The 10,811-nt window shown below is 31.3% G+C and overlaps 1 protein-coding gene across 3 annotated transcripts; it reads left to right on the top strand.

The window, feature by feature from the left end:
* Positions 1–4,216: 4,216 nt before the first annotated feature.
* Positions 4,217–10,152, top strand: LOC107858812. Of its 3 annotated transcripts, XM_047406544.1 has the most exons (15): positions 4,217–4,358; positions 4,495–4,591; positions 5,349–5,493; positions 6,149–6,216; positions 6,309–6,362; positions 6,443–6,526; positions 6,619–6,704; positions 6,883–6,963; positions 7,505–7,635; positions 7,898–7,939; positions 8,714–8,790; positions 8,870–8,960; positions 9,039–9,120; positions 9,488–9,560; positions 9,822–10,152. In XM_047406544.1, the coding sequence occupies exons 2-15, from the start codon at positions 4,497–4,499 to the stop codon at positions 9,988–9,990; spliced, it is 1,278 nt and encodes a 425-aa protein (XP_047262500.1). In that variant the 5' UTR covers positions 4,217–4,358; positions 4,495–4,496; the 3' UTR covers positions 9,991–10,152. The 3 variants fall into 3 exon arrangements, with proteins under 3 accessions (XP_047262500.1, XP_047262501.1, XP_047262502.1); XM_047406545.1 differs by lacking the exons at positions 4,217–4,358; positions 4,495–4,591 and adding an exon at positions 5,029–5,187; XM_047406546.1 differs by lacking the exons at positions 4,217–4,358; positions 4,495–4,591 and adding an exon at positions 5,049–5,223.
* Positions 10,153–10,811: the final 659 nt, after the last annotated feature.

Raw genomic sequence — 10,811 nt, 5'->3', positions numbered from 1 at the left:
ATGATTATGTACCTTAAACAGTAGTAATGGTTGAATTTTCAACTGACAGTTAAATTCAAATAAAATTGATCAGAAGAATCAACAATTGAATTTGGTTCAAACAAATTACTGCATCATTTTACAATTGTTGTTGATTTTTGAAGAAGAATCAATCCAATTTGATTCAGCAACAACAATGGTTGAATTTTCAAAACAGGGTTGGACTAGAACAAATTGCTAAGAAAATGTGTAGCTGATTAACGAGTTTTCGGATGGAATTGCTAATGGAGAAAAATTGAAATTTGAATTTCAAACGTGAAGAGAAATATAACGAAAGTCACATTTTTTGTGAGTTTTAAATGAAAAAGGAATCTATAAATTTACTGGATTGGTAATTATACCGTATATAGGTCAACTAATTTCAGTTAATTAAGGGTTGTAACTTTATTGTATATGTATTTTTACAGTAACATTTTTAAAAAATACTAAATATAAGTTGCTATAAAATGTAATTATAAAACTGTTGCTATAAAAACAATAATTAGGCTCTTAAGTATACTATTTTTGAATTTTGCCCTTAAATGATCCTATTTGTTCAAATTGCCCACTTTTAATAGGAAAACATCTTCTTAATTCAAGGTCACAATAGTGTATTAATCTACTTAGATTTTTTTTTCCCCAGTAATTCATATAGAGTGCTAATTGGACATTTATAATCTTGGATTAACAATAAGAACCTATCATTAAAAATAAAATAAAAATTTTATTTTTAAATGAAGGAGAAGTTTCAAAAATAACAAACGTTTGTCACAAATCCCATCTTCTGTAGCCATACTTTACATATTTATCATTTATAGCTGTTATATTCGATTCACAACCGCTATATTCACTTTTACTCAGTGGTCTGTATTCATGAAAAAACATAAATACACTACATATTTAGTCTCGCCAAAAATACTACCATTTTTTTTATATATTTTTTTCTTTTTTGTATTTTCCCCATTTTTTCTTCTTCTTTTTCTATTTTTTCCTATTTTTTCTTTTTTCGTTTTTCTTATACTTATTTTTTTAATTTTTTTTTTATATATTTTCAAAAAATATGACTACTCGAGCACAAGTCATGGATGATAACGTAAATACCACAATTGTTTATCGTATTTGTAATCACACCATCATTTATATTTTTATATTTATTGATACAACTGTATTTGTATTTGTATTTTAAAGTTCGCCCTTGTGTTTGCATTTTGTAGTTTGCATTTTTATTTGTATTTTATAGTTCACACTTGTATTTGTATTTGTTAGTTCACACTATCATTTATATTTTATATAATTCACGCTTGTAGTTTAAAGAGCTGTTTTGTATTTGTATTTTATAATTGACTACATATTATATTGGATTATATTTGTTTTGTGGTTTGTTATTGTGTTTGTATATTTAGATTATATTTGAATTATATTTGTATTTAAATTTTATTTTTGTCGATGTCTTTAATATTTAAAAAATTATTTTGTATTTGTAAGTTGATTGTATATTGTATTTACCCGTGACTATGTACAATTTATCATTTGTATTTGTATACAAACAAGTAAATGCATTAATTGTATTTTCTTGATTCTAAAATATATAAATATGTAATGTATCATTTGATACAAATGTATCATTTTGTATTTGTATATCAAAATTATTATTCGTATTTGTAAATAAACAAATATAATTACAAACAATTGAAATAAATGATTTTACAAATACAAATTCATATGTGTTTGTATATATTGTATTTGTATAAAAATTTGAACTGTATTTATTTGTATCAATAAATACAACTCGTATCAATAAATACAAACACGTATCCGTAGAAAGAAAATCAGTCGTTCCTTTTTAATAATTAAAAAATACAAATGATAGTTTGCATTTGTATTTGTATTTTATAGTTCACACTTGTATTTGTATGTTATAATTTTCATTTGTATTTGTATTTTATAGTCTACACTTGTATTTATATGTTATAGGTCACACTTGTATTTATATGTTATAATTCGCACTTGTATTTATATGTTATAGTTCTCATTTTTTATTTATCTTTTATAGTTCGCACTTGTATTTGTATTTTATAGTTCGCACTGTATTTGTATATTCTAATTCACATTTTATTTTCTTATAGTTCACAATTGTATTTGTGTTTGTTAGTTCGCACGAATGAAAAGAAGGAGAAAAATAAAAAGGGAAAAAGAAGAAGGAGAAAATATAAAAAAAAGAAAAAAAAAAGAGAAAAAATGGAAAGGGGAAAAAAAAGAAAAAGAAAAAATGAAAAAAAAAAACGAATCTATGTAGGATGTAAATAGAACTTGTACTATTACGGTTTGTGATTGGACCACAACGAAGTTTATACATATTTTTGTATTATAAATAAAATCCTGCTTGTTTCACCAAAAAAAAGAAAAAGAAAGAAAAAAGTGAAAAAAGAAAAAAGAAAAAAGACAGAGAAAATAAAAAAAGAAAAAAATGAAGAAAAAATTAAAAAAGAATAACAAGGAGAGTAGTAGAAAATAGAGAAAGAGAGAAAATCCATGAGAGAACCTATGAATTATAATTAGGAATAATTAATAAGTAAGAAGAATCATAAATTATAATTAATTAAAATTTAGGTTAAATAAGATAATTAAGAATATATGTTTATTAAGACATGTACTTATCTCTTAAATGAATATAGATATAAAAAGGAGTTAATACATAAAAATGACTCTAAACTTGACACCAAATTATAACTTTGACCTTAAACTTTAACAGTGCATAAATATGACCTTTAACTATTTAAAACTGTACAAATATGATCTCCAATCCTACGTGGCCAAACGCGTGTTCAACACGCAAAACTGGGCGCGTCCAGCTTAAAATCTAAGGGCATAATACATAAATATGACCATAAATTTTGACAGTGCACAAATATGACCTTTTAACTATTCAAAACTGCACAAATATGACCTTTAAATAACTCTTCACTATTATTTTTTCATTATTTTTGGCTCAAAGATGAAAATGACATCTAATTTCTTTTGTCATTGCGAAAAAAGAGCAATATTGAAGATTTATTAATTAGGCGGGTCAGTCTCATACGAAAAAATTGAGCCGGTATGTATATATATTATAAAGCAGAGGACGAATTTAAGTTATATAATATATCTAAATATTATTAATTTAAATATAAATTAAAGATGAAACTATACTAATAATAAAAAAAATTATAGTTTTAATAAAATGTTATTAAATTAATGTTATCAAGGATAGTAGTAGTATATTAAATTAACGTTATCAAATTAACATAATTAAACAATGTTATTAAATTAACGTTATTAAATTAACGAGCGGCGGACCTACGTGGTTGCCATGGGGTTCACTTGAACCCCCTCGGTAAAAAAATTACTTTGTATATATATAAGATTGAAAATGTATATTTATGTATGTATATTAATGTTGAACCACATAAAACAAGACACTTAGATAGCCTTGAGGTGTTATTTGCTCTTCTTGGGCACTTCCTTCAGCCTACTGTGCAGGGTTCGATCCCTGCTAGTGACTGTTTTTTTTTAATTAAAAAAAATAGGTTCTGCGGCTATAGAAATAAATAAAATAATAATAATAATAAGATTAATAAAAACGACGTCGTTTTAACACAAAAAACAAAACTTTGATAGTGCACAAATATAACCTTTAATTATTTAAAATTGTACAAATATGACCTCTCTCCAAGTCAGCACTTTTAACGACGTGACATCGTGTGATTGGATTACCTTTCTACGTAGGCGCGAGTGAGACTCATGCATGAGATTGTAAAATTGGAGGTCATATTTGTTCAGGTTTTGAATAGTTAAAGGTACTATTTGTGCACTATCAAAGTTTAAGGTCAAAGTTATAATTTGATGTCATATTTAGGGTAATTTTTTTGTATTAACTCTATAAAAAAAGATATTAATTTATAAAATAGGGTAAAAGAATTGTTGTGACAATAACTCATACTTCATTTGTCTCAAATTATCAATATAAATTGAGTTGATATATGGATTAAGAAAAATAATTAATAATATGATTAGTTTACTATAATACTTTTATTAAATGTTATTTATATTTTAATTTAAATAAAAAATAATTAATATAAAGGATAAAATATGATTTTTTTTTATTTTTATTTTGATTAATGAAAAAATAAATAAAATAAAAAATTGAATTAGAAAATTTGTAATGAGTAAAACGCATGGCAAAGGCAGTGAAGTGGTTCATGTATTTGGGTTGTGAGAGCGACAATATGACGTGGTAGCTAATTAAGATAGCCACGTCACTGAATGGGGGCTCTGACATTTGAAAGGTGAAAGAGTCGCGGGTAAGAAGAGAAACGTCCGGGCAAAGATTCTGATATTTCGGAATTTCCTTAACCGCTTTCTTTTCTACTTTCCACACTTGAATTCATTCAATTTCAATTTACAACTTCACTTTGCTGTTGTAATTTGTGTAAATAGTGATGGGGAACTTGTGGTCGGCCGCAGCAGAACCTCCACCGCTTATGGTCTTAGTTCCGCCCCTCTTCGATTTTCCTCCTCTCGCCGCCCGCACAAGGTTTTATTTATTTATTTATTTTTTAAACGTCAATTCTCTATTTACTTTGTTTTATGTCCATGGTGAGGGATTACAATATGGTGAATCGAACAGGTGGAAATATAAGTAGCCAACTAATTGAGCTACTAAGATTCCCATTTGAATGCCTTTTCAATGCTAGCTTTGGAGGTTCTTTTTGGTGAAAATGGTTTGTGCAAAAGAAGAAAGTGTTTTGACGATTGTTGCTTTTGGGGATTTTTAATTGTTCTATGAGTGAAAGATGAAAAATGTATGCCTCCAATTATTAGTGGTAGAATCGGGACTTTTTCACTAAGGCGAGTCAAAATATAAAGAAGTTAGTTAACATATATGAATGAGCCCAAGGGGATTCCACATATACTATTTATATATTAAAATATTTGACTTTATGTATACACTACAGTGTAATTTTAGGCGGAGGGGTTGGATAAACCCCCTTGTGCCCCCTAGCTACGTCCAAGATTCTTTTTCATTCGAGATGTTTTTGGGGAAAAAAGATGTGGCGAAAAATTCTTGAAAAGATCTAACAGAATTGTTTGGCTCCAGAAAGTTTCTCTGAACTTAACAGAGAAGTCATCGTAATTCCAATTTCATTTAGTTCCCGATGGGACATAGTATGTTATTCACTTAAATAAAACAAATGTAGCAGCCACAAGTTGTTGTTTTTCTTATTATTTTTTTGGTCACGTTTTTGCCTCTTCATCCAGATTTAGTTATGTTTGATGTTTTTGCAATGTAGGATGCTGGAATCATCATATAATCTGTTATTTGGGAAACTGGCATTGAGATGCCTTTTTGAGGATTATTTCGAGGAAGCCAGGCACTTTAGCACCAGAATTATGCTTAAGCCAATTGATGATCCACACGTTGATTTGATTGCAACTGTATCCATCTATAGTCTTATTAATTTTGTTATATTTGTAGCTAGTATGCTTTATATTCCTGCAGTTTCCCGTTCTTTCATTTCTTTTTGTTTTGGTGATGTGCTTGCGGGGCATAAGTCACAAAAATGTTGGGAAATTTCTCACAGCATAATTCACTATCAAGAGCAGCTTCTACTTGAATAGGTTTTGTTGCTGGTCAATTCGAAATATGCATCTTTGCAACAGATTTAGCATTTTAAGTCAGTGGCTGTGGAGTACCATAACATCCATTATTCCTTTGTGACAATGTTATGAACTTAGTAGAATGATTTGTTTTTGAAAGTTGTTCCGTTATATATATATATATATATATATATATATTAAATTGGTCGAGCTGAATCTGTAGATGCGCCACACATGCATTCTTCATCCCCCATGGATTGTCAAGAAACTACTCTGCAAAATTCACCTTCCTCAGTAGTTTATGTGTTGTCACAGTCATAGTTCTCAAACTTCATCAACTGTAGCTTCTCTCGTAAAAGATTACCTTCGGCCTTGTCCTATGTGTTCCATCAAGTAGTCTGTGGACAATATATTGGGTATGGTCTTGACAGTTTCCTTGCCTCAATGATGGGTTAACTTGACAAGAAACAAAGTTTTTCCTTAGCCTTCTCAGGTTGCAGGCCCCCTTGACAACAAGCCTGAGGAGAAAATTGTAGGAAATGCACAATTTCGTTGGCAAAGGTATTCTTAACCTCTTGCTTTAATTATATTTTGTCTTCTTGAAGAATTATTAACTCCGTAACATGGTTAACTTCTTGATTCTCGTGTTCCAGTGATGTTGAGGATCCACATACATTTGTTGACCTTTTTGTATCAACTGATGATCCGTAAGTCTCAATCACTTCCATAAAAAAAAATTCGTTAGATTGAAAAACAATTGTACCACCATTGTTTTTCCAATTGCTAGGACACTGCTGATGAGATCATGTGCGTTTTACCCTAAATATGGGTTTGGAGCTTTTGGCATTTTCCCAGTGCTTTTAAAGAATAGGTTGGTCAGATTTTCTCATAGACCGTATCTCAGACTTGTTTTTCTAGACATGTCAACGTACACTGACTGACATGATCATTTTGAATGTCCAGAATATCTTCAAAAGATTATGGAGTCATGGGTTTGAGATATGGCTCATCAAATCTCTCGGTTGGCGCTACTCTTATGCCTTTTGCTTGTATGTGACATGCAATGATTAAATTAATTTTTATGTTTAATGGGACCTATTGTGTCTTACTTGAACTTGCTTTTGCTAAGTTCTCTGGTTTGGACATTCCTTTGTATTAGCTGTGAGTGGAATAATCTTTTGCTATTTCTTGTTTAATTCATAAGTGGAATAATTAATGTTGGTGCAGTGGGAGATGATGTTCCCAAAAGTGCATGGCTGGTGAGCAAGATGGGAAGGTTAACTACCGGGGTGCAGTATGAACCACCGTGTAATTTTCTTTGTCACTACTCACCGAATTAGCTTCCTTAGTAAAAATATTCATTATTTAGTCACACTAGTAAACAAGATATACTCCTGGTTAGAAAATTTGATTTTGTGCTGATCAATTCAACCAAAAAGAGCAACAACAACAAAAAAAAATGTTGCTCATTGTGCAAAAGATCCATCAGAGAATTTTTGTTTACCCGTGCTATACTCTTACCAGTTTGTCTTATTCATTCAATATATGCACCACATATGTGACCTTGGTGTACTAGAAGCATTAGATATGTAATCCATGTCTCTGATCCTGTGAAAGGAATGCATTTGCTGTGAACATGCATGGCCACTTGACATGGTAGAAGAGCTTTAAGCTTATTTTGATGTATTATTGGGTAAAAGCTTGGGTATCTAAGAGAAAATGTTCCTTTACAGTTCATAAATTACTTGTTAACCCAATGATGCGTGCATGCATAGTGAGTAAGAGAGAGAAGAGGAACTCAGAGTTTATATGGGGTAGTATTTTTATTGGTTCTGTTTACTTTTGATAGTTGGAAGCAAAAATGAACAGAAGTATAAGAACTTAGACAATTGTAGCTGTGCTATTGGCTACGGAGTGGGATCAGGCAGCCCGTTGAGCCCATCCTTCAATTTTGGTCTTGAGCTTGCAAAAAATTCACAGGTTCGTTGCATTTCCTTCTATCAGTGGCATGCTAAGATCTCTGTTGTGCTAATTTTCTGCTCTGCCGCAAAACCTTAGTTCTTGTTTATTGCTATAGACATTTGGGCCCAATTCTAGACCCATTCTTGGTTGGATCAGGAGAATATTTTTGTGAAGTATTATTGTGTAGCTAGTAGTTGGTTATGCACTGGCTATTGTTTTCGATTGCCTATTTTGTAATTTGTACCTGTACACTTCTAATATTAAATAATTTTTGCTGCAGTTTATTGCTTCATTCTATCAACATGTGGTGGTTCAAAGACGGGTATGTTTCTCTTCCTTGAGGAAATGCCATACAGGATGTTAGCTCACTCTCTTAAAATGCAATTTGGATTTGCTTCAAGTTCAATTTATTTTGGAAGTAATGTCTAGTTTAATCAGCAGCATGTGATGATAAAAGTGCAATTTTGCTGAACGATCCACAAGAATTCTGTTGCATAATGCCACTAACTGCTTCTTTTGATTTAGATATTTGTTATAGTAAATCTGTTCGTACGCCTATTTAGTACATTCAATACATTCTCTGGGTCTTGGTATTTTTGTAAATTTCTTTGGCTGATTTGTCAAAGAGGAAATATGCATCAAGTTCTTGGATTTAAAGTTGTATAAACATCAGTGTAATAGAACATTTCTGTAATTTAACTATGCCTCAGTTTTAGTTGAGAACTCATGTATTGAATTGTCTTGCCAGTTCGGAAAGTATATGTAGTTCACTTATTCAGGAGTAGTGTGCAACAGCCAATCTGGAAAGCGAAAGAAGTATACAGGAAAATCATAGAGGCTATACCACTAATCAGATTAGAAAAGCGTTATCACTGATACTCGTATTAATTTTCTGAAAAATATAGAGAAGACAAAAGTTCTTGTTAATGTAAAAATCTTTTGCTTGAGATCTTCTATCTTTATGACATCTAATTTGAAAAAAGAAACCAAATAATGTGTGCTTGGTTATTTAGAATTAGTGCTTTGGACATTATTGTGGAAGTTTTCTACGCTTCATCAAAGGTAGTACTAAAACTAGCAATTTTTGTAATGACAGGTGAAAAATCCACTAGAAGAAAATGAAGTAGTCGGAATTACTAACTATATTGACTTTGGGTTTGAGTTGCAGACGAGGTATTCGGAGATAGTGTAGCAAGCTGTAGGCTGGCCAGAGTGAAGTAGGATCTGACTTTGTTGTAAATTTTTGTGGCAGAGTAAATGATGAGAAAGCTCCAAGCAGCATTCACGATTCTACCTTTCAAGTTGCTGCATCTTGGCAAGCTAATAAAAATTTTTTGGTCAAGGTAATCACCTTCTGGATCTCTCCTCTTGTGTATGCTAACCTAAACAAGGGGTAATAACTGCGAAGGTTACTGCAACAGGGAAAGGTGGGGCCTCTAAGCTCATCTGTTGCTTTGGCGTTTAAGTCATGGTGGAAACCTTCCTTCACTTTCAATGTTTCAGGTAATAGAGATTTATGCTAAAGCTATAACATAATAAAGAGCATCTATTTTACAGTTGTAATTATTTAGCTTACCACACACCTGAGGATGCAAAACTAACTGTATCACAATGTGTGTTAAAACTATGTTGTGAAAAATAATTTAACTGTTGGATTTTCGTGCCAACTGGTGATTAAACAACTGGAGTATACCCTTCCCTGAGGCTTTTCTATCTTCATTTAAGAGGTGTAGATCATAATTGTTGAGTCTCAATGGCTGATGATATCTGTGCCCAACTTAAAACCTAAGCTGTGCAGGTATTATAATTATATGTGTCTAATTTTTGTTTGAAAATTTAGTTTCTGATAATGACTTTATGTTGGTTACAGCTACTAGAGATCGCATAAAAGGAGCAACAGCCTTCGGATTTGGCATTCGTGTTGACAACATTAGAGAAGGAAGGTTGGTTATCCTTCAGTTGTCTATTGAGTCCATATCTTTTCAACATTAGTAGATATCACTAGTTCTACTGCCAGTAAGCTACCAAAAGCTGGGTGAGAATTTCCTTTTAATGGAGAGGCAGGAATCATTTGTCACGTTAATGTATCCATTTGTCTTTACTGTCCTCTATCAAAATCTTGAAATCCTGATTTCTGTCCCAAAAAACACATCATAGGAGCTTCTTTAAAAGTTTCTTAGTGCTTGATATCTTTGAAATTGCAGCTATCAAAGGGCTGATCCCAACTTTGTAATGCTGACACCAACCAAGGAGCACTTGGCCGAAGGCATCCAATGGAAAGTTGGGAAGAGACCATTACTTCAGTCGGATGTGAATTCTGGGAATTTTGATAGCATGCCTAGGGAATTGAGACCATTTGGCAAAATGTTGTAGTGTCTTTTGTTTTTTCTACTTGTCATTCTCATAGCTTTTGAGTAGTAGTCTCTGTTGCGCCATAGCATAGAGTTAAGTTTGTGCTATTTTTTTGCATTATATACTGCTTGTTTAGACAGTTTTATCTGGCTGGATATTATACAAGTGAGGAAGTGTTCTCTATTTTTGTTCTTGAGAACAACTATGGTGTTGAAAAAAAAAGAACAACTATGGTGCTGCTTATCTGGGTGGTTGTTCCAATTCATTGAGTCAGAGTATGTCTGCGCTATTGTAGGTCCTGATTAGCTTCTTGAAAGGAATCAAACAAGAAGGAAAGGAAAAGAGAAAAAGGATATGTGGGTAATATACAAGCTAATGAAATTATGGACAACAAGGAGCTAAAATCCTCACCTCCCAATTGATTTCAACAACTTAAATATCAATCTACTTAGGAAATTAAAAGAAAACCAAAATAACTATAAATTGGGAACTTTCAATTAATCAACCAAAAGAAGTTGATGAACAATTCCAAGATTTCACTATTAATTACTTACTAATTTCTTTATTGAATTCAAGATTCCACTATTAGTTACGCTCTAATTTTCTAGGGAATTCACTAAGAAGAAACTATAAATTTAAGAGTTCAATGTCCAATAGGGAATTCATTAAGAAGAAGCTACAAATTTAAAGAGTTCAATGTCCAACATAATCTACTGTTTAAAAAAGACTAGTATATTAAGAAAATGAAGGAGACATTGACTTTTTATAATATTGTCCTTAATGAGATAAGGATTTTATTTGATTGTCTTCTTCGTGAATTCTTGAATTTAAGAGGTAGTCAC

This window comes from Capsicum annuum, chromosome 2 (genome assembly GCF_002878395.1).
Source record: "Capsicum annuum cultivar UCD-10X-F1 chromosome 2, UCD10Xv1.1, whole genome shotgun sequence".
NCBI classification, from domain to species: domain Eukaryota; kingdom Viridiplantae; phylum Streptophyta; class Magnoliopsida; order Solanales; family Solanaceae; genus Capsicum; species Capsicum annuum.
Note: the sequence above shows the minus strand (reverse complement) of the source record. Positions and strands in the feature narration are given on the sequence as shown.

Excerpts from the sequence above, each read along its gene's own strand:
- LOC107858812 (XM_047406544.1), top strand. The coding sequence starts at position 4,497 with ATGGGGAACTTGTGGTCGGCCGCAGCAGAACCTCCACCGCTTATGGTC. Across the intron at positions 4,592-5,348 it reads CCTCTCGCCGCCCGCACAAG|GATGCTGGAATCATCATATA; the intron begins GTTTTATTTATT and ends TTTGCAATGTAG. Across the intron at positions 6,217-6,308 it reads GCACAATTTCGTTGGCAAAG|TGATGTTGAGGATCCACATA; the intron begins GTATTCTTAACC and ends CTCGTGTTCCAG.